The sequence below is a fragment of the Haliotis rubra genome, unplaced genomic scaffold (genome assembly GCF_003918875.1).
Source record: "Haliotis rubra isolate DU_JTF1 unplaced genomic scaffold, ASM391887v1 Scf1097, whole genome shotgun sequence".
NCBI classification, from domain to species: domain Eukaryota; kingdom Metazoa; phylum Mollusca; class Gastropoda; order Lepetellida; family Haliotidae; genus Haliotis; species Haliotis rubra.
The window spans coordinates 1-24,866 of NW_025765000.1; the positions used below are offsets into that span (position 1 = coordinate 1).

Below are 24,866 nucleotides of genomic sequence, written 5' to 3' on the forward strand. Positions count from 1 at the left end.
TGATACTGGACAATCTGAAAGGAATATGTTTGAACAATAGTCTTTCAAACTAATTCGACATTTTGTTTGATTTCCAAAATGACTTCCTTAATTCATAGATTGTATTGCCGTAGCTACAAGATGTTTCAGTGTTCTCAGTTGTTGTTTATCTGAACATACAATTTTATAACAAGACCTACATCAATCAGTATCATACATTATGTCAGATTATCTCCTTTAAAATTAACCCCTACCAGATGGCTCATATCAAAATAAAAGTTAGTACAACAAAAGTGTATTATGGTCTGTAATGATAAGATTATATACCTGATCCAGGGAACTTTCTTTCAATAAATATCTGGACATCAGTGTAAGAAACGTTGAAACCAGTCACTTCCCAGTAGGCTGCATACACGGATGTGGACGCTTGGTAGATCGGATCAGGAACACACTGATGCCAGAGTGTAAGATACAACATCAAAAAGTAAACATAGACGAGAAGTAGCCCGTATACATATTTGCAACAGTATGCAATCGTCGTCATCCGACAACTTCATATTCAATGATGTAATTATATGTGAAATACATGCATCATCAGTAGGTTCTCGTGACACACTTACAGAGGAGGAGGTCTGGTATACTTACAGGTGCATGCCGTATGCTAGTCTTGTTTGTTGTCTGACGGTGAAGTTCTGGATGGAAAATAATATAGCATCTGAAGTCTCACTAATCAAAGTATTTACGTCGCTTAGAAAAAATAATCTGGTCCAAATTGTGTTCCGATAAACAGGCTTTTATACACTATTCCATCCTACCATTTGAACATCTGTCTCCATCTCTCACTGTGACATGGCCACCTACATCTTCATTGTATCTGATGATCCTGACCCCATCCGATGACTGACTGATTTCTCCAGCAGGTGTCCATGCCTTTACTGTCACATAGTAAACCTAGAAGTAGAACAAACCACAAATACATGCTATCTCATTTTGCAACTTAAAGTACTACAATATTGTCTTATGTAAATCGGGTCACCTGTAATCTGTGCTATCTGATATCCAATAACAGGTCTGTATATGTTCACTTACAGTGTTCACATTAAGTATCAAGTTGTTAAACTTGTGTGACATGGATTCTTCAACATCTGCATAGGCGCGGACGTTTTGCATTCCAGGAGTTGTTCCAATACAGACGCTGTACTTGACCCCAGACCGGCCATCGTCAAACCCAAACCATTTTGTTTCAAGCGTGGTGGTGGATAACTGGAGATCGGAATCCACGAAGTCCTGAAAAGAAACAAGATACGAAAAATATCAAAAGCAACCATTGAAGCGACTACAGAATGTCTTGATGTGGTTTCCAACTGAAATAAATAATTATTTTCTCTATTTGTGTAAAATACAGTGCAGATATTTAACCTATATGACACAGGTTGATTTACCGTTATGTCAAAAAGTTCTTGTTCATTCTGTGGACAGATATCAAAAACGACTCCCCGAGACGGCGGTATGACATCATGGACATAAGGGTCCGACACACCAATTGTCCACAGTCCAACAATGTTGGTCACTTTCACCGATATATAGTAGGTTTGTGCGTGATGTAGATCCCAGTGAAGGTCGCTGGTGGCGACAGCCGTACATGCTGGTGGCGTGGAAACAGAACATCCTCCTCCAGACAGGAGAGGGAGGAAGGGGAAGATGTCGGAGCCACCCCGGGAAGAACCTGAAGACAACACATATTGCAACAATTGTTAAAATACGTTTCTGAGGAGGAACACTTGTTGTGGATAGACAATTATTTATTGTAATAGATGCAACGCTTCGGTGTAGATGTTAACACCGTTATCAAGCACATTGTTACAATACAGAAGTTGTCTATCAGAAAAAGGTGTTCCTCTTCATCATACCAATGTCTAAATGTCACTTAAAGAAGTTAATTTTCTGTGTTTAGTTGCATTCCTGTATTTTAGAGTTTAATGTCAAATGGAAAGTCCCAATGTTTACATATTGTACTATTGGTGTCTATATAGATTATGATGGCGGATAAAACTTGACCAACACTCATCAAATGATTATTCAAGATTTGCACATAGACCATACTTTCTACAACTGCATGTTTGAATCCTAAAACCATTCTGATAAGTAAAACTAATGTAGCATAATTTCTCATAACTCCATTCAACAGATACGCACCAACAGCAAATTCATAGGTCAGACAGTCATGCTTGACATCTGTGAATGAACCAGCTGTCCACGTGGCGACAAGGTGGTTTTCGTGTAAGCCAACAGTGATTGGTGCTGTGAACCCTGGCGCCTGAATGTACACTGTTATAGGACCCAAGACCTGCACAAATAAGTGAGAGTGGGTTGGCAGCTGCTTTGTATAAAAAACAGCAAGAAACTTTAAAAAATCTTGTTCTGACTCCATGTGACATTGTTTATTTTTGCACCTCCATTTCCGTTTTTATGAGCAAACCTACGTTGATATAATCAGACTTGCACATGGATATGTATGTCTTATTGAGCTTATCACTACTCTTGTTATTTGTCTTTCTATTTAGAAAGCATCATTTTGTAGAAATCTCACACGTAAGCGTGTATCTGACGTACCTCAGTGACATGTAATGCAGCTTTATTTATAGACTTTACTGCTACATAGACCTGCTGCCCTTCACTGAGTTGCGGGTGGTATCCTTCATAGTGAGGATGGTGGTGCGTGGATGTGTAGGGAAGGATGTCTGGAGCTGCTTCACGAGATGCATCAGACATAAGTCCCAGCTGATAGTCATAGATACCACTCTCGGCATCACTGCTAGTCCAGTTGACATAGAGCTGGAGGCAAAATCACGCAGAGTAATATGAACCCAATATATATGTAATATATACGAACTGAATATTGAAACTACTTGATTGTACGGTGAATCTGTCATTTTAGATTATAACTCACGTGATGTTTCTGTGACATATAAAACTGATTGACGGAGCTGAGCATGAAGGCTTGATGCTGACTGCAGGATAATGCTTTGTGGGTTACAGTTGAACCATTCAGAAGTTTATGAAGGGGAAGTAGAGATAAGCTGTGATTGCTTGTCACTGCTGCCCGCATTCTGCAAATATAGACTTCTAGATTGGCATGGTACACTACATACAAACATTCGATCAATAACACGTGTAATTTTATTCAAACGTTTTCTAACATGTATATTTTATTTGTATTTTGTTTTGAGGTTGAAGCCTTGTAATAACATACCTGCAAACACTATCGGGGTCTTCAATCCGACTCCTCCTCCTGTCTGCAGTGACGAGCCACACTTCCTCGCCATTTGTCACCAGACCTTCAGTAGTGCGGGAGTTGAGGACTGCAATCTGGGCAAGAGACGGTGGTGTCTGATCCACGGTTACTCCATCAGAACACACTGGAAGGGATGAGTCCAGAGCTCGGTTGAAGGCGACTACTGTGATATAGAACTTGCCTTCAGAAGGGGCTGTCCAGGAAGCATGGGTTGAGGACGTCTCGGTCACCTGTGTGGAATTAGTGAACAGTCAGGTTTTACACTATACTCAGCAACCTGTTGACAGAGACTAACTATTCCATGGAAACAATATTGTTGCATTGTGAAATATATTTCTATTACAAAAGTGCTCCAACGTTGTATGTTTCTTACGAGACAAACAGTTTCTTTCATACTTACATTGGGTGATGACAAATCAAGGCCGAAATCCCTTATCTCAAGACAATGATCAGCATATCCGTACTGATAAAACTTGACTCCGCTTTCTCTGTCAAAGAATCCCTCCCAGTGGGCATGGAGCTGCTTACTGTCTTGGTAGTCAATTTCAGAGTGGCCCCTTTGACCGTCGTGAACAGAACCAGTGTGAGGGGGACTGGAGTCAATTGTCACCTGATCAAATATTACAGATTAACAGCATGACACAACATACTTCAAAGGGGCTCAAATACATCATTTGTATGTTAACAAACATGTTTTACAAACCTTAAAATCTAGAGTTGTTGTGAGTTTGGCATGATTCATCACGGTAACTTCAAGATAGTAATCCGAGTCATGAACCCCTTTGTCCTTGTCATGGAAGATTCCTCCTTCTGACATGTTGGCTGATACAATCCTGGGCTTGATCTGGAAATGTCTATGGTAACATCCAACTCCAGGAGTGCAGTAACAGTGAGGGCCCCTGGGTCTAGTCTGGTATTCACTTTCACATTCCAGCAAGTCCTGAAGGCCATTTAAAAAAAGAAGATATATCAAGGTGCTCCTAAATTACATACATACATACTAACATTTGTATAGCGCCGATATCCAGCTCAGCTCAGCTGCTCAAAGGCGCTTTGTTTTTCCCTCGTTCACTGGATGTCAATCTCAACGGCACATCGTATTGTCAATCTCAACTCCCTGGGGACCATACAACTCTTGCAGCCACTAGGCGCACCGAGTTAATGGGGCATTCCATCCTTACGAGGTACCCATTCACAGCTGGGTAGACTGGGACACATAGTCACAGTACTTTGTCCATGTTAACTGCACGTTGCTGTACCCGCAACTAGGTGTTGGCACGTATTCATGTGGCCACCATCTGGTCATATACCAACGGATTTGTTGGTTCTTTTAAGTGCACAGGGTTGTGTACTGTACACTAGGGGTTGTGACAACACTGAAAGAGTCTGCACACAAAGTTGACTCCAAGGCTTTTACACCCGGTCACAGGTGGGCTCGATCCCGTTACCTCAAGTTCGCTGGATCACTAGCCTGGCGCTTTAGCCAGTTCGCCCACAATTCCACATTAATGATATCAACTTAATACTAGTATTTGAAAACTGGAGACGAAAGTATTTACCTGTACTTTGCCTTGCGGAGAAACGTGCTCAACACCATGGACGAGATCCTCACCTGTGTAATTATCAAATAGTCGCCAGGCAACTGTCTCCAGACCACTGTGGTCATCATAACTCACCCATTCGATCCTGCAAATTACACAGAGGGTTATATAGTTCGTTGAACTGTCTTATACACAACCGGTTGCCTGGAAAGGATAGTATTAAAAACAACTTAATGGTACGGTCTGGTATATTTGCTGGGGACGTTTGTAATGTTAACCGTTGGCCACAGTGTATAAATAAGGCATCTTCAGGATCGTTGTATGTCAGTGTAACAATTTCAAGACTGATTAATTCTGAAATACTCTCAGCATTTGCTATGTGATGGCTGATATTCTATTCCCACTAAGCATACCCATGTATCCCACAGTTGACTGTCAACATTACTTACACCATTTGGTTAAATTCATCTACGTTGTGTACACTGACATTGAGCCTGTCCTCCCGAGTCAGCCACAGGTTCTCAATGATAGGGGGTGATGTGTCAATGTGGACGGTCACTCTCTCCTCCAGATACTCCTCACGGATGTCATAAGCCCTGATCCAGTAGCGGAATGTGTCTCCGTCAACCAGAGTGGGCGAGATTGTGTGGGACTGGTTTAAGTAGAGGCTGCTGAAGTGGGGGTCATCTGGAACCGTTCCTATTGATGTTCCTCCCTTGTGGTCCACTTTGTAAGCATATTTTACGGCAACAATTCCTGAGAAGGACAATAGTCAATGATAACATTTTTTATGCTTGGTCTTCAGTCAACATCTATGATGAAGATGACATCTGTGAATTAGCCGTTTCATTGAGTGAGTGAGTTAGTAGACCTATTTTAATGATATAAACAACAATACAGTCAAACTAACAAGGGGGACGTTTGAGTGAGTGAGTGAATGAGTCAGTCAGTTAAAATTTCAACTCACATCGACAATATTTCAGCCATTTTTAACTTTACCATAAATACATGTAAATGTAATTCACTAAACGTCTGTCAACGAAGGAGAGTAAAACCAACTGGATTATCACAAGCTCAAAAAATAAAACTAGTATATATCTCTTACAAATTAGGACAATACAGGGGGGGGGACTTTTGACAGTTGAAAGTACTTGCATACGTTTTCTCAAACATATGACAAAAACACAGACTTTAATATTCTGAAAAGAGACTTGAGAAAATGTCGATCTCGAAATCACAACCTTGTACATTGGGTATCTGATCCACACCTCGGCTGTACCCTTGGTCATCATACTTCACATCAATATTAGGAACTGGCAATACCCTCTCCAACCAATTGTTACTGTGGTGTAGCGTGTTGATGTAGCGATGGTTCCAGTCGATGGTAACCGAGTCCGATGTCCATTGCCACTCCCATGAAGATATCTCTGCCGCTGACGTCGCACGTAACACGGTGTTTGGTTTCGTCCCTACATGGGATTCTCCATCATGGATCATGATTCTTCTGGCACTCTTTAGGTTTCTAGCTTTGTCAATCGCAGTAATCTCCACTGAGAATATCCCCTTGTCATTGAGGTGCAGTCTGCCAGTGTTCTGACACAAAAGTAAAGTAAATCATGTTCATTTTTGGAAAATTTAATATTGTTGTAATATTGTATTCTAAAACGAAATAACTAGACCAATTCTCCATCAAGATACCAAAAGCCTGTTTTGCGAAGATATTGACTAAGGCTCTTAAAAAAATCAAACTGAATATATTATTTCATTACCATGTATCTCACCTGAGTGGAATTGAACCTTTGTATGAGTTTTCTATTTTTCATCCTAAGACCATCTTTACTGACGATAAACTCCATTTCAAATACTTGGAATTCAAATGACCGTATGCCAGATGTGTCGTCTCTCCACCCATTCCACTGAACGTTAAATGATGGCTGTAAACAATGAAGACAACACATCAGCTTATACCGAATCATATAATGCCAACTACATATACCTACTGTACCATCTGCGTAATGCATGTTTTCCATGCGATACTACATTTGTTAATTCACCACTGCAGAGTTTTGAAACTGTTTTCAACTGCAAATTGTGTCTTTGGTAGAATCAGGATTAAAACAGTTTTGTTTGTTGTTGTTTAATGCCACACTCAACAATATTCCAGCTGTATGAAGGCGGTCTTTAAATAATCAGGCTGGACCAGACAGTCCAGTAATCAACAGCATGAGCATCGATTTACTTTGGGTATGCAATTGGGATGCAATAGCAAGCATCAACCAAGTCATCGAGCCTGACCACCCGAACCCGCCTGTCGCCTCTTACGACAAGCATGGGTTAAAGACCAATTCTAACCCTCATCTTCAGGTGTCTGCAATTAGTTACAATGATATCGTATGTATGTCTTGTGGAACAAAATGGATGTGTCATCTATGTAAACCATATTCTCACCTGCATACTTGTCTTGCCAACAATGAGCATATCAGCAGAACATCCCCGAGCTGCAATGCAGTGATATGGACTCACATAGTCGATACCTATTCTCAATGTTGCTGTCTTCGACCGACCAACATAGTAGTGTGTCTGCACAGTGTTCTTCTCCATGTCCTTGATCTTCACAAACCCGCCGTTTGAGGTGACGAACTGAAACTGCAGTCTGTAACAAACACTGATTAATACAAGAATCAAGTTCTTTGTTAGCACTTAAATGCAACAACACAAAAATGATTCACACAGCATATCCATTCTTGTGGGAACCTGATAAGCATTACGCAGATGAAAACACACTGTGACATTCGAAAGCAATATATTTGTAATAGGCAAGTTTGTCTTACACATTCCCTGTTATTAGCTCCGATGAAGTCAAGATATTTGTCACATTGACATCTCCACTGCATTTGAAGATGCCTCTTTGTGGGTCAAGCCTAGAAACATCACGACAGTCAATGGACGTTGAGAAAGAGGTAATCATTTCTGTAATAAAAAGAAGAAAATGTAAGATCTCATTCAGTTTTATCGGCTGTAACTCCCTATACAACACAAAGCTAATATTCTTTGTGGTGTAATATAAGGTTTTGATTTGTGATCATCCCATGCCTTGATGACCTTTACCTCTTTCAGGAGCAACGCCAAATATATATCAGAGAAGTAATTGCAAAGTATTGAACCAGTTCAGTTTAACATGGCAACTGTGAAACGAATATGAGTGAGTGAATGAGTTTAATTTTACGCCGCACTGAGCAATATTCCAGCCACATGGCGGCGGTCTGTAAATAATCGAGTCTGAACCAGGCAATCCAGTGATCAACAACATGAGCACGATCTACGCACTTGGTATGCGATGACATGTGCCAACCAATTCAGCAAGCCTGACCACCTGATCCCGTTAGTCGCCTCTTAAGAGAAGCATGGGTTACTGAAGATCAATTCTAACCCGGACCTTCACGGGTCGAAACGAATATGGACCATTGAAAATAAGTGGTGACACAGGATGCTTCCGATAAGGGTAAGCATGTCTAAGGAGTGCTGAAACAGAAGAAGGGGTTTAAAGACATTGGGTTTAACGTTAAGTGGCTCATACAAAAATATCAAATCAATTCTGACCCCCGAGGTTTTTTTCTGAAAGTCAAGTTTTTCTTGTTGTCTAAATAGTTCACGGTGTACCTTTGAAAATGATTAGTGTCACTTTTGCCTGTACTATTCCGACTTTGTAACCATCTATGAAGTTATGCCTGCTTGGCGGCAGTTCAGAAGGGATGAAGCTTGTGTGAAAATCATAGCTGATATTGTGAATGTTCTTCAGGTTTGTCCACGAGTCTTCCTGGACGTCAGAGTTGTTCGGGTCGACTGGAGCCTCGGCTGTTTCTTTACCCTGGCCATGTACAACAATTCTGTTCCATAATATCACGGGTGGTGTGTCAACTGAAGGGTTGAATAGTGAAAACAGTCAAACCACTGGTGACAAATCATGGTATTGTTAAAAGTAGTTTAAGTTTTCAACGTTGTCACAATCACTGAGTGTCTAATGCTACCTACTAAACAGTATACAATCAGTGAAAAATTTGTGTTTGTCTATATTTACCAAAATAAGTAACTCATTATGTATAGTACACCACCAATTTGTACTTTAGGTATGGATAATGAATCGAGGCCTGGAAGTAAGAAGTGTAATAATTGTGAAGTAAACTTACTGTTCTGGCAGTTTGAACCACTGAATCCAAGAGAGCAGATGCAGTTACTGGCCAGTTCCTCCTGGCAGGTCCCCGGGTAACACCACGTGCTGTCAGGACGCCATGAACATGCCTCTGAAGTTCGGATAGACAGATTATCTTATCGTATTCCTCTTGCTTTGTAATCAGTTGTAAGGGATGGGATAGGCCCATGGGATAAAAAAAATCACTCATCAGTCAAAGACCCAGTTTTGTTTGCTACATACTCACCATGATCCATTTCGGGTTGTCTGCAGCATAGCGGTTGGCAAAAGCAACGTATGACCTTGTTCACTCACTCACTCAAAAATATGTCTGAAGTATTCCCGAGGTGACGTTAAATATTAACTAACTCACTTACTCATACTCACTTAAAACAATTTGTATTACCAGTACATATACCCTTTACTACAAATATAGGGTCTACCATTTCCTCATCAGAATGATACTGTAAGTGACCTTAGATTGCTCGCTTTTTCTAAACGTACTCACTTCTACAGTATTTTCTGTCAGCCGAAATGGCATAAGCTCGCATTCCTGATTCTTCCACCATAACGCCCTCACATCTTGAGCACACTTGGCAGTCATTGCAACCACACTCCTCCATCTTTTCACAGTTTGCAATGACTTGGCATCCTGAATAGACAGAGGTAGTTGGAAGTCAGATTCACTGAAACATATTCTTCCTCAGCTTCTACTATGTTTAAAACAAATAACCCTTCGCTTTATCATTGAAAGGTGACAAAATCCCTTTCCATACTCATATGAAATCTCAGCAATTGCACATATATCATAAGAGTGTGTTCAGAATCGCTGTCAAATTGTGATTTCTGACTCTCGTTCGTGCCTTCAGGCTATTAAACATTTGTGTGGTAAACATTCACTTTTAATTGAAATCATTGAATTGTATAAATCTGGACTGACTACCCAAGTAGGTGTATCCGATGGTAGTTGCATTGTGGTAGTTTATTGATGCCTACCTGGGTGCCCCACTCCATTTGCTTAAGATCACGGTTATATAATCTAATGGTAGCTTTGTAATCGGAGTATGGAATGAGAAATTGTGTCACAGATTTGTTGAGCGTTGCCTCGGCAGCAAGATTGGCCATTGTAACCAGAGATTCCAACATGGCTGGGTAACCACAGAGGACGATGTCGAATTGGCCAGTCGCAAGATCATTATACAATTCATTTATTTCGATTAAAAGTGGATGTTTACAAGAGCGATTTTTTATAGCATGAAGGCAAGAAAGAGAATCTGAAAAGATGATATATTGTTTGTCTTTTGGGTGTTAATTAATATATTTTAAGGCTGTCAATATGGCGTTGGCTTCAGCTGTGACAATTGAGCTGTGATCTGGTAATCGAGAAGATATTGTTCTGGATCCAATGCCAGTGGCACAAGCAACTGCGGTACTATCCTTGGACCCATCTGCAAATATGGATTTGTATGTATTTTATTACTTTTTAATAGATAATCCCCATGGGCCTTAGTATGGTGATCTACCTTCAGTTGTTGGCGATCTATAGCCCATTTTTACATTGTATTGTCTTCTTTAATTGGAATATTTTAGCTTTGTTCGCTAGTTTTATATTGACATCTGTGATTATCTAGTATTTTTACTGTCCTTCGTCGGCAGGTTTTTATAATAACTATATATATTCTATATCAATGTCAATTGTTCTCGTCACGATATCGCTGAAATATTGCCGACGTGACGTTAAATAATAACTCACTCACTCACTCACTTTGTCAGTGTGAGGTCAGCTTGTGGCCTCACTAATTGCCAAGGAGGAGAAGAAAGATGACGGGAAGGTGATATATCTTCCAGCTCAATGCCGGCAGCCGACATAAATGGTTTAATTCTTAGCCCTAGAGGCGGAACAAGAGAAGACTTCTTATATTATAAATCCTCATAGAGGGGATTGAACACACAGTTATATGCAGGGTTCCATTCGTTAGAATATTGTTTTGTAATATATCGTAAAGATAGTTTTATACGGCGTTGTATAAGAGATGGCTCATCGGCCTCGACGTAGAGACTGTCAACGGGAGAAGTTCTAAAGGATCCAAGACAAAGTTTTAGACCTTGGTGGTGGACAGAATCAAGAATTTTAAGACTGCCTTTGCGGGCTCCACCATATACAATGGAGCCCTAATCAAGTTTTGAACGCACTAATAATGTGTAGGAGGGTAGTCTGTTTGATCCCCTCCCAATTTAGTATTTAAAGTATTCTAATAATATGTATCATGATGACACTTATTATGGCTTGACACCGTACACAAGTAATTTAAATTAAGGGAAACTGTTTAACGGAAGGACACTGAGAACCGTACACATTAAAAGAGAGTAATCTACCATCGCTGGACTGTTATTCTTGGATGTAACCATTCTATGTAATTATGTGCGCACTTAGTGAAAGTAAAACAATGCTTTTTCTATATGCAAATTGTTCCATATGTCGGTTGGAGTACTTACGATAACACTGTCTTTTGGAACTGCTGAGCGCATAAAAGTAGCTTGAATCTGAATCTGAAGGAAGGCATGCTGCGCAGGTAATGCACCGTTGACTGCGACAGTACTCGATGTTTGCACACTCTGTGATACAATCAGAAAGGGTGTAAAACAATATCTTGCTTATATTTTTCACAAAAAGTCATTATTAAGACTATCTGATACCACTTACCACTCTTGACACTGATAGTTCTCTCCAGCGGGTCCCCTCCGCCAATCCAACAGTTGCATTGAAATACAACTGTACTGTCATCTTCATGGATTTCAATCTACAACCACAGGAATAAACATTGTTCATAAATACCACATGTCAATGCCAGAGAATAACCAGTCTCAGTTATCTGCCAAAAAGAGTCATCCAGATTAATAATAGTGACAGGTATATGACTGGATCACTGAGTATTAGTGATGTCAGAAGATGTGACCTTGATAAGCACGACTTGTCCTACTGGTAACCCCCATCTCACATCACACACGCACACACACGCCGGTGCGCGCGCGCACACACACACACACACACACACACACACACACGTAATATGCATACAAAGTTGGTTCTTTTGATACCTGTGCCTTTAACACCCACGCTTCTGGGGCATTTATAGACTTATATCTTTCACAAGATTGTTCTAACATGCTGGAAGTTGTACATTGCATAGATACAGTTATGCTGTTAGGCAGAGATGTACATTATATAATTATTATGAAACACTCAGTTATGGGTTTGTAGACCAGTCTATCGTCGTGATGATGCTTGAACTCACTGACCCTATTAAGTGAGTGAGTGAGTTAAAATTTATCGTCACATCGGCAATATTTCAGCCATATCGTGACGAGAACAATTAAATTTTTACATAGTAATTAATGTTCAACTGTAAAAACCTGTCAACGAAGGACAGTAAAATAACTAGATTATCACAGTTTCGAATTTAAAACTAGTAATTAAATCTAAAACGGTTTAACTATAGATAACAATACAAGGTACAAACAGGCTATAGATCGCCAACAACTGAAGGTAGATCAACATACTAGGGACCATGGGGACTTACAGTACATTTGCTTCCTGCATGGACCCTAGCTGTATTTACACCATCCCTTCAGCTATTAGCAATGTTAGATAATCTAGCCACAAATTAAACGAACATATATTCTACGATTAAAATGGTAGTAGGTTTAGGATTACTTTGAATGGTTTGGGACTTACGTACCCTCCTCAGGAGGACAATAATTTTACACTACTTTAACCCTAAAATACATCTATCTACAGAACATATTAATCAAAATTCATTAAGTAAATCACTTTCTTTTTAAAAAACAAGAATTAAATGAAAATGAACAGTATTAAAAAGACCCTTTACAGTTTTAACATTGAAATATTTATCCTGGAGAATTCAACACAGTCAAGCAGGAGATGCTGACCCTATTAAGATGCCAACCGGAACCGAAACCTCCGTCGTCTGAGCGTATTCTGTAACAAGTAAAGTTTACCTGCATTAAGTGTATCAATTAAAATATGCCCATGAAAAGTACATACAATTATCCTAATTAAACCAACTCAGATAGTTCGTATTCTGCAATATCGTTAAATGTATTCATCGCAACATTTTACCAATAACAGATTTAGGCACATTATTAAACACTTTTAACATTAAACATTGTTCATAAATAAAAAATACGCATTGCCATTTAGAAAGTGGTTAAATGTAACAAATGTTATATTTGGGATTACACTTTCTCAGTAAAGTACAGATTCTAGTACTTTTTGTTGTTGAGTACCATCCGGGATTCGAACCCACACCCTCAGATTCAGGCACCTAATTGCCATCACACAAAGCCAGCCACTCAACGAACTCAGCCACCGCAGCTTCCAAAAAATTGGAAGTCGGACAACTGGTTATCTTGACTGCGTACGCCTCCGATGAGTGTAAATTGGTATTACTCCCACGACCGAAAGCTATGAATCCACAATGCTATTTAGAAAGTGGCAAAATGTAACAAATTTTAAATTTAGACTAACCCCCGGATAAGTATAAATTGCCCCGGCTCCCACTGAGAAAGTGTAAAAATCAGTTAACACACCTCACTTCATAGAGTCGACCTATATCCCCAACGTCCATAACAGTCCTATCAACATCATTTCTTTCAAACGACCCAGAGAGTTGCTTTTCACTGTCACGTCCGGTCCGACCCTGCACCCGCAAAAACAAGCCCGAGTCCGTGCCAGCATAAAAAATGTTGCTTGTATAAACTGTTACTGTGAGTCCTGTGAAACGATTGGTAGAACTGGAATACAGGGACTAATTTAACAAGTGAATACATAATCACACCCTTTCACCATTCTTGACCATCTAACACGCCCCTCGACCCCTAACTTACAGATACGTATATGTAGAAAATCATGTTATGTTGCAGAATAGAGGTAGAGAATATTGTAAATGGCAGCATGTGAATGAAGTTCTCATAAATTTGTCTCGTAGCCATAGTAAAAAGAGGTACCTTCCTACATCATTTTCAGAACACTACATAAGTAGTAGTCATGTTTTAAAAGGTGATTACTTCTAGAACCCTTGCCGCACCTATGTTGATCTGGGTGAGAGCGATCTAGTGCCTTTTACATGGCCGTAAACATCGCTTGCTTGCTAGCTCTCAACATAATTCCGTATTCAAGAACGATATATTCGGTATTGACTTTACAGCATTTGAGACTGCACAGACATGTATAACAGGACCTGTTACGTACTGCTGCTGCTAGAGTTAGGACGTATCGTGGTTGTAAACCTTAAGCTGTGTGTTTCAATGTATATTTGTTTAGTTATTCATTCATCTTCAGTGCGTCATGCGTTTTAATACCACTGAATATCAGCTGATATACAATTACACATTACACAATTAAGATGTTCAACATACTTCTAGTGAAAGCTTCGCGAACCCTCCTCATGGTCCGTCCTGAATCCTGAACCGACTGGGCACAGGAGAAATATTGACTTCGTGACGAATGGATGTTTGTCACTGTTACTCCAGCTGGTCGCCAGGCACAAACTGTATCCGGCTTAAGTTGAAACAAACATACCTTCCGTCACAAAACAAGAGTCATCAGAAGATGACAAAGTTGACAGAACAAATGATCTGACAGTTACTTAAAGTCCAACTTGATGAGAGAATTTGTGTCTAATCTGTCCGTCCGTATGCACGAGTAGTTATTGAGCTATCAAAGTGAGTGAGTCAAAGTCACATCGGCAATATTTAAGCCATATCATGACTATATCATAATGCATACATAAACTATATAAAACCCTGTCAACGAAGGACAATAAAATTACTAGAGTATCACAAAATGAGTTAAAACTATACTGAGTCAAAAAAGAAACTTGAATGAATAATTTTTCTCTGATGATACATCTATGTATCCGAAATGGGATCCCTTTCTTTCCACTCTAGAAAAACGTTAGCAAAACCCACTCAAACCCATCGATTCGTCATGCAAATGACGTTAGTGCCAAATCAGGTTTTGCACGTGCAGTCGATCACGTGATCTTCGCATCGAAGTTTACTTCATATGCACGTGTTTGCATTGGCCTCAAGAATTGAAAAAACACTTTTAAACCACAGTTCTAACGGTACTTGAAATGTCACGATGGTCAAATGTGCAACGTGAACGTGTCGTTGGCATGTTGCGAGCAGGAAGATCAGTTATTGACGTCGCAAGAGCAATGGGATGCAGCCGTCGTACTGTCTACAACAAACTGGCACCACTTCTGAGGTCGGGTCGTCCACGTATGACGTCACGAGCAGAAGAACGTCAAATCGTCCTACGTCACCTACGTGACAAATTTCTGCTGGCAACACGAACCAGGGCTGAGATTTTTAGAGGTCGACTGTCCTCACAGACCATTCGAAATTGGTTGCGGGCTGCCAATCTCCATTCTCGACGTCCATATCGTGGGCCAATATTGACGCCGTTTCATCAACGTCAACGTCTGCTGTGGGCCCAACGTCACCTCCGATGGACCCAGAGAGACTGGAATCGAGTCGTCTTTAGCGATGAATCCAGGTTTACCCTCAGATTCGCGGACGGCAGGCATAGAGTCTGGAGACGACGTCGTGAACGGTATGCCCAATGTTGTGTACAGGAAGTCGACAGATTCGGGGGCGGAAGTTGCATGGTGTGGGGTGCTTTCTGTGGGAACAACCGTTCCCGACTTCTGGTCATCCGTGGAAACCTCACAGCTGCTGCTTACCGTGACCAGGTGCTCACCCCTGAACTCGTTCCTTTCATGGCGGCTCATGGCCCAGGTCTACAGTTCCAGCATGATAATGCTCGGCCGCATACCGCGATGTTGACACGAAATTTCCTTCAAAACGCTGGAATCAACGTCATGGACTGGCCATCGAGGTCCCTTGACCTTAATCCAATAGAGCACGTTTGGGATGCACTTGGGAGAAGGCTTCGTGGTCTTAGGAACCAACCTCAGAATTTGCAGGAACTTGGCGCTGCCTTGCAAGAGCAATGGCGCAGAATCCCCAACCACGTGTTCACAAGCATCAGGCAGTCGATGAGGAGACGGTGTTTGGCAGTGGTGAATGCGCGGGGCGGCCATACACGATATTGAACTGAGAAATTTCGCATTTTTATTCTTGTGACTTGACATTCTGTTTACCCATGTTTTGGAACGGCGGTGTAGCCTAATGGAGGTGATTATGGCACTGTCAGTGTATCGAGTACATCACACAGATCTCAGCAATGAATTCATAACAATTTAACCATCTTACCATCTCTTGTTCTTTTATAGTGCCCTGAAGAAGAATGTGAAGTTTCTTTTTTTGACTCAGTATAGCTACCATATATCTTTAAAAGTAGAAAACTATTTTTGGACAATACAACGTAAAATTGGGCTATTGATCGCAAAAAACTGAAGGAAGATCACCATACTAGGGGCAATTGAGCTATCAAAACAATAACATTGTAAGGGGTTTCGTAATTTTGTACTTTTATGTTAGGTACGCACCAATGTCAAGTCAAAGGAACAATTGTTCAATTTAAACTTACCAAATTTTAAACGTAGTAGTTTTGCTCTTTTAAACTTTGGCTAAACTTTTTCTACAGTCACCAGTGGCTAAAGGGATGGTGTAAATCCAACTAGGGTCCATGCCTGTAGCAAAAGCACTGTAAGTCCCCTGGTCTCTAGTCTAGTGATCCACCTTCGGTTGTTGGCGATCTATAGCCTGTTTTTACATTGTAGTGTCTTCGTAAATAAAATAGTTTTAGATTTCCATGCTAGTTTTAGACTCCATCTGTGATACTCTAGTAATCTTACAGTCCTTCGATGACTGATTATTTAACAACGTATATTTATTGTGTATGAAAAACCTTCCTCGTCACTATATATATATATGGTTAGATGGGGTAGCCTAGTGGTTAAAGCGTTGGCTCTTCACGCCGAAGACCCGGGTTCGATTCCCCACATGGGTACAAATGTGAAGCCCATTTCTGATGTCCCTCGCCGTGATATTGCTGGAACATTGCTAAAAGCGGCGTTAAACCATACTCACTCACTCACTCGTCACTATATGGATGAAATACTGCCGAGGTGACGTTAAATTTCTCACTCACTCAAAAGAACAATACAAATTAACATAATCACTAATACCAAAAGTTTACAACCTGGTTTTTGTTTGTGCACAGTTTCATGAAAGAATCTCCAGTACTCTTTCTGACAAACCTAACACTATGAACAGTTAAAATCAAACTTTCAGCCATGGAAACGGACAAAACATAAGTTTTTAGCAAACCGAGTATCACAAGGCACCGTGAAAAATCTATCATGGTTTTCAAGTTGTGCTTCGGAAACGAAATCCACCACTCCTTTTGAAACCATATTGTTTCCATATAAATCAAGAAAAAAACAAACCAAAAAGCCAAAATGGGCACGTAGCAAAAGGCACCACTTCAGGGTCTTTTGGATATTTTTGCCAAGTTTTGTTGAGTTTTGCTCTGGAAACGAAATGATTACGGACAGTCGGACGGACAGACATACGAGGCGTTGATGATACCCCCTTCATTATATGTCGGCAGGATAAAAAGGAAGAGAGAAATGGCACGATCTGTAACTATGACTATTTTAAGTGCAGAACAAGTACGAAATTGCTGCCCGAAATATCATATAAACTTTAAGTGCCAGACAGAAGTATTAAGTTCTATGTGTTACATAGAAGACAACAAATTAATACATGACAATTGCAGGGTTGTGAGTTGCACCGATATGAGATGGGTTATATGTTAAACAGGAAACATATAGTTGGTTATAATTACCTCGAAAAATATCAATTTGATATTTCCTATCTGTGCTGTAATGTCATCTCCAGTTTTCCAAGGCATCCACAAGGCTGGCCTAGAGGGATGAAGACATATCCCAGATGCTGACCCTCTATCTCCCTCAATGTACATTCGCAGCAGCTGCAACAAAGAAGGTATTTTCTAAAAAATAGTGTAATACTGATATAACAGGACATGTCCTGTAGGTTGTGCCCTCACTCTCCACTAATAGTTATACGTCTATCGACTCAATCTTTATACATAAACAACACTCACACTACAGCTTGTGTTATCATTACTTCTCGTCAGCACCAAAAATCTGTATCCGGTAAAGTCCTCGGGGAAAATCTCATGGTGCTGTTGGTTCTGATTCTGAAAAAGCATACTTCAGTATTAAAACCCATGAATTTGGTAGATATTGGAATATCCACCTTGATTACTATGTATAGGAGAAACACTCCCCGGGGTGTTGGTAGAGAATGTAAAACCCAGGGAGGAGGGAAATCCCAAGGTTTTACATTCTCTACCAAAACCGAGGGGAAGTGTTTTCCTAACATATAAACCGTCAATGATGGATAATTATAATGTAGATGATCATTTAATGAAGCTACATAACAATAACTGAAGCGCAAGTAAAATCAATTTAATGACAGTAACTATAAATAGATAATTCAACCCCAACGTCTTCGTCGGCTCGGTGGCCGTGAGGTAGAGCGTCCGCTTATTAACCTGATAGATGCGGTTCTAATCCTGCTTGGGAAAACATTTGCACTTTGAAATTGATCTTGGACGATATTTCTCAATTGATTTCAAACACTCATATATCATTTGAATGTTGATGTTGATATAGGGTTAGGAAAAATACAACCTGGGAAGAAATTTTACTTACAAAACGTAAAACCTGGGACGAGGTCTTACTTGCAAAAGTAAAATCTGGGAAGAGGTCTTACTTACAAAAGTAAAACCTGAGAGCAAACAAAAACCTCAAATGCGGTTATTCCGGGAAAAGAAGAGATTCTTAACATATAGTGAGAAGCACACTTTAGGTTTATATGTTACCATAACAACTACATTTTGTGGGCATAGCTTTCTGGAGTACGGGTTGTCACATACTTAAAGTAGGTTCAGATTTTATGAACAACGTTGTTTCAATCTTGAGTTTGTTACAGGCATAATTTATGGAAAAGACACAGCTAAATGTGAACGTTTAATACTTACAATGTAGTCAGTGGATGATACATTGGGCATTTCTTCACAGTTGTATCCACCAGCATCCGCAGCTTAATAAACAACAGAAACTTGTCAGCCATTGATTTCATTTAGTTGTAATATATCAGCAACATAATTAACCCTCTTATTAATCAATAATTATTCATATGTCATTGTGCCTGCTGATTATTATGAACAACATTTTTATGATATAGCTTTTCGTTGAGTTTTGCTCGATGGAGTAAGAAGTTGGAGTTAGGCGTTTTAGGCGTTTTGTTTTCAGTTGTATTTAAAATCGAGCGTAAAACTAAAAATATATGCCAACGGTATCTGTTAAGCTTTTCAGATAATGCATGGCACGGACTGGTTTGTGTGAATGAAAACTGACAGTGATATACAGTGAGTAAGTGTGTGAGTGTAGTTTTACGCCGCACTCAGCAATATTCCAGCTACATGGCGGCAGTCTGTAAATAATCAATATGGACCAGACAATCCAGTGATCAACAGCATGAGCATCGAACTTTGCAATTGGGAACCGATGACATGTGTCAACCAACCCTGCGAGTCTGACCACCCGATCCCGTTAGTCGCCTCTTACGACAAGCATTGGTTACTGAAGATTCATTCTAACCCGGACCTTCACGGGTAGTGATATACAGTGAGTTATAGGTGGGTGATATATACAATAAAACCAAAGTGCACAATAACAAGGTTATCAATGACTTCAAATATTTTTATGGAGATTTGTTTGTACTATTTTGAATTTGTTCAGAACTGTTGAAATTGATACTGATTGATACTGATGTCCCTGATACGTAAGTATTAGTTGATAAGCGAATGTGTAATGATGATTGCGCCTTCACCCGAGGGATTTAAAGCCTGCTCCCTCAGTGGTTCATGACCAGTTTGCCTGATGCACTCTATTTTGTTAAATGGTTTATTCCTTGGCGTTGCAGTATATGTCAGATCGGCATACGTATTTGCTTTTTTGACAAACCGGATACGGGATAGTCCTCACGCCACAGGTTATATTTGGAATCACACTTTCTCAGTAAAGCACAGATTCTAGTAACTTTGTTGGGTTGAGACCCATCCGAGATTCGAACCCACAGTGTCAGAGTCAGGCACACAAAGTCAGCCATCTAACCCACTCAGCCACTGTAGCTTCCAGAAAAATGGTAGTCTAGACCACGGAATTTGTGTTGACTTCTGATAAGTGTAAACTGGCACAGCTCCTGTCGTACAGGCCGCCGTCGTATGGAGGAACTGCTGTGCAGCGTCAGGCAAAAACTACTTTCATGTTGAGGCAAATTTGGCGACTAGATGGCGGGTGTTACTGGTCTGGCAGGGCATGCTAAACCTCTTCACGAACACCGGGTATCATCACATTTTTAAATAGTGATTCAAAACACATTGAAGAGGTTATATTAAGATGATGTCGTATTGGCCATTCACGATATGCTCGTGGATATTTACGAAACGATGAGGATGCTGAATTCTGTATCCCTTGTGATGAAAGAATCACAGTCAACTATGTCCTGCTTGACTGTATTGCTTTTTCCATCAAAAGGGATAAATATTTCAAAGCTTTATCGAGGGACCTTTTTACTAATGTCAATTTTCATTTCATCATTGCATGTTTGAAAGAAATAGAATATATTGAACAATTTCGATGAATATGTATTGTAAATCAATGACAATTCATAATCGGTAGAATAAGTTAGTAACCGAGATTATTAGTGGCTGTATCCTCAAGAGGACATGAATAGACCTTTGATATGAAATGTCATATACTGGAGTACCGTATTTGCGATGCGAGTAACGATCTCTAATAAAAGCAACTCTCCACTAGACGGAGGTATGTTCATCGTGAAATCAGCTTCACCCCTCAAATGATCGCATGTCCTTCTCGCTAAATTTCTGAATTTACTCAGGTGCCTCCAACGTTGCCTTTTGAAAGGCTTTTCTTGTTTCTTGACCTATCAAAGAAATTCCAATTTGACGGTCCCATGACACGCACATTTCGAACGTGTCATGTGGGCCTCGGGTGATGCTCTCGAACACAACGATCCACGACATCCTAGAGTATTCTATATGGGACATGTCTTTTGTTCAAGAAGGCCACAGCTATACGTTGAAAATTCGTGACATACATACATACATAGATACATGCATGCATGCATGCATCCATCCATCCATCTATCCATTTGTATAGCGCCAATATCCAGATCAGCTGCTCAAAGACTCTTTGTTTTTCCCTCGATCACTGGATGTCAATCTCAACGTCGTATTATCAATCTCAACTCCATGGGGATCATACAATTCTAGCAGCCACTAGGCGCACCGGGTTAGTGTGGCGTTCCCATCCTTACAAGGTACCCATTCACAGCTGGGTGGACTGGAACACATAGTCACAGTACTTTGTCCAAGTTCACTGAACGTTGCTGTACCCGCAACTAGGTGTTTGCACGTATTCATGTGGCCATCATCTGGTCATCTACCAACGGATTCGTGGGTTCTTTTAAGCGCACGGGGTTGTGTACTGTACACTAGGGGTTGTGACAACACCGAAAGAGTCTGCACACAAAGTTGACTCCAAGGTTTTACAACCGGTCACAGGTGGGCTCGATCCCGTCACCTCAAGCTCGCTGGAAAATTGGGCGAAAAATACGATAACAGGTAGTTTTCTCTCCTGCCCACATATTCCTCCCCACACAGTAGCACACCCATAACACACATTTGTAAACACGCAGACGTGGGTCATTACTGAATGTGCTACATCTGGATACGTCTGTGGAAACGACAGTCCTTCACCACAACCGAGGTTGACGGATGAAAAGGTAGGTCGCATGACGGGACGACGTGGTCGTATCCCGTACTGACGTGTTGGGGTGGATAGGCTGGAATGGTCTGAGAAAAGGTCAGTTCAGTCTGGAATTTCTACCGGAGATGAGTTACCCGCATCTTTCTGTCCAGTCTAGGCGTTGTGACTCGAGAACGTCCTCCACTTGACCGATCGGTAATTTCATTACTGTTCTGATGATGTCTTTGTATTGCTGAAATGGTGTTTCGATCGCAATGGAAATGCGCAGCCACCTGACTTTGAGACTTTCTCGTTTATCGAAATGCACATGCACAAACGTGTTGCACCTGTCCGTGCCGAAACCACACATTCAAGAAAAGGAGCACATGCATATTTTCAATTCGTTTCACTAATTACTGCATTTACGTCCGTATTTCTGTACACTTGTAGTTCTAATATATAGTCAATTTCCTATGCTCACAGTTTCCTTTTGGCTAGTATACCTCATGTTTTCACATGCACGCGTTGTTCATTGAGGCTTGTGACGTACACCATGTGACTTAAACAGGTTGATCTGGTATTGACAACAAACCTGTGAAACATGTATATAAATAAAACAGGGCGAGGTTGTTTATGTTCCTTTCCTTTCAGCGCCTAAGATATTCTTCCCTCGAACACACCGCGTCGCCGCTTGCCAAATGAAACAGGGAGATGGAACAGCACTCCAATTAGTGATCATATTTGGAAATCGTGTCAAATGAACGACATTGGTGATAAATACCATTGTGTTAATAATGTACGTAGTTTAACGATGCTCGTAAATTGTATATCCCGTGTAAATATAGGAATCAACCAAATATGCTCTTTAACTCTTCAAGAATCACTGTTAAAAGAAACCTTAGTATAAATATACTGAAATCATCATGAAAATTGCTAAAGTCCTTTGTCGGCTTCATTATGTTGTGTGTGTTGGTACATCATATGCCGAGGTCCTTTGCCTCAGTGTAATAAAGTTCTGTTCTAGTATGTTCTGTTACTGAGGCTTATAGTGTGACTTAATTCTTATCTAAAAATTGTAACAAACAAAAGTACGTTTTTTCTAATGTTCTCTGCGTTGAAACATAATAATAAATACACACTAAAGCTCTGTTAAAGAACATTGAAAGAATCCTAAATTTCCATTCCGTGGGAAAGAATCGTATAAAGAAAAGCATTCCAAACTTATTTTGACAGTTATGAAATATTATGAGGTGACTGACTTTCATAAGCAGAGTAATCATTTTCTTAAGTTGCAAACATGTAAAAGAATGTTTTCCCGAATTTGATTGAATTGTTGATATCCAAAGGCGCTGGCATTAAATTTTCGACAACGTTGCTTGCAGGCCTCGACATCTATCATTTTTTTTATTATTTACATATTTCTGTTTCTGCAGTCTTCCTATCATTTTTGTTAAAACAACACTTATTATTATACGCCAACCATACGAGGGAGAATTTCATCTCGGTTTTGCAAAATCAAAACATTAGTTTGGCAAAGGACGACAACTGATATCATTCAGTAACACTCAATTATCATTCTGATTTTCAAAGGTCAAGTCAAAATATCTTTCATGTTTATATCTGTACAAAAATATTCCGTGTGACAAAACACTACCCACAAGATTTACGACAAGGCAGCTGAATTCAACTTTCGAACAGTCTTTGCTGCTGATCAGTATTCAAGAAGATGTAGTCTCTGGTGTCTGTATTCCACACCTCATGTAATTAACATACTGATCAATAACATTCATAAGCAAATGATGGAAATATCCTTAGGTTTTTAAAATGACTTGAACAATGTAAAATATTTTCCTTACCTGCTTGGCAGCAGGTGCTTGTCCATCCCTGTCTGCACCTACACAGACCTGTGTCTTCATCAAACCTCCCTCCATTGAAGCAAAACTTGTTGCACGTTCTGTAGGTTTCAGGGACATCGCCAACGGACTTGCTCTGACATCGTTCCTGGCATGTTTTCGTGGACTCGTTGTCATGACAACAACGTGTTCGGTTCCTGGTCTGGTACCCTCCACCACAAGATCTACTGCATTCTCCCCACTCTCCCACACTCCAGTCACAGTCCGCCACACACGCTCCACGTGCAGAGTCGATACCCAGTGTTGAAACAATGAATATCAACAACAATGTCGCCATTTTCGAAATAATGTCTTAATTGTGACCTATAGAGTAGTGTATAACCAACCAGAGTTACCAGCATCTATATGACGTCCATGTGTCCATAGATAGATGCTCACTGTTTGCTGTCACACATGTGTCTGTCTTGGGCAACAAGCAGTGCATGGTTTCATTGTGCACGGGCTTATCGTAAAGCTCAAACAGCGAATAGCAAAATAGTATGGAATCCTAGAAGGGGCATTGGCGTGCTGTCGCATTGTCGCCCTTACAGAAACAAGCAAAAAGTGTCCAAATTAACCAAACCGCGATCTGTCGCATTGTAATCCCCGTCGCATTGTTGAACTTTGATTAAAATTTCTAACTCTACAAAAGGGCGACAACCCGACAGTTTTCAATATAAACATGTATCGAGTTGTCGCCCCATATAGAATGTGTATGAAAAGCATTACCAAGTGTGAGGTTTGCGACATTATTAATATGGTGTGCATTGGTAGTACGTGAATTAATTTTGATCATAAATATCTATACTCCTTTTTGAACTCCTGTGGTCTTTTGTTAGGTCCAATAGTTGTAATGAATACGATTGGTCAGCTTATAAAGCCCTTTGTAGAAGTGCCTATTTCCCAACTATCCTTACAACCATAAATTCATACTCCACCTTGATACTCCACCTTCTACTAAATAGAATAAATCCCAGTCTTTCAAAATGTTGCTGATCCTATTCAAGCTTATTTTCATGTTTAATCAAAATAGCTGATGAATTTAAACCAAAGTCATCTACAAATCTACACATAAGAAAGTCATGGTTAAACAAGCTGTTAAACTGGGGAAAC

General features: G+C 40.2%; 1 protein-coding gene across 1 annotated transcript; it reads right to left on the bottom strand.

The window, feature by feature from the left end:
• Positions 1–298: 298 nt before the first annotated feature.
• LOC124283822 lies at positions 299–24,172 on the bottom strand. Its single transcript, XM_046719849.1, has 29 exons — positions 23,718–24,172; positions 19,068–19,129; positions 18,126–18,221; positions 17,847–17,990; positions 14,444–14,585; positions 13,616–13,799; positions 12,956–13,004; positions 11,709–11,805; positions 11,501–11,620; positions 9,513–9,656; positions 9,003–9,116; positions 8,476–8,733; positions 7,647–7,785; positions 7,264–7,468; positions 6,597–6,749; positions 6,057–6,408; positions 5,265–5,571; positions 4,834–4,960; positions 3,978–4,214; positions 3,675–3,884; positions 3,233–3,504; positions 2,930–3,089; positions 2,593–2,814; positions 2,176–2,326; positions 1,422–1,705; positions 1,069–1,266; positions 795–930; positions 625–671; positions 299–430 (listed from the first exon to the last, which is right to left on the bottom strand). Exons 1-29 carry the CDS (start codon positions 24,049–24,051, stop codon positions 299–301), a joined length of 5,076 nt encoding a protein of 1,691 aa, XP_046575805.1. The 5' UTR covers positions 24,052–24,172.
• Between the last annotated feature and the right edge of the window lie 694 nt (positions 24,173–24,866).

Excerpts from the sequence above, each read along its gene's own strand:
- LOC124283822 (XM_046719849.1), bottom strand. The coding sequence starts at position 24,051 with ATGGCGACATTGTTGTTGATATTCATTGTTTCAACACTGGGTATCGAC. Across the intron at positions 8,734-9,002 it reads TGGTTCAAACTGCCAGAACA|TTGACACACCACCCGTGATA; the intron begins GTAAGTTTACTT and ends TCAACCCTTCAG. Across the intron at positions 6,409-6,596 it reads AAAGGTTCAATTCCACTCAG|AACACTGGCAGACTGCACCT; the intron begins GTGAGATACATG and ends CTTTTGTGTCAG.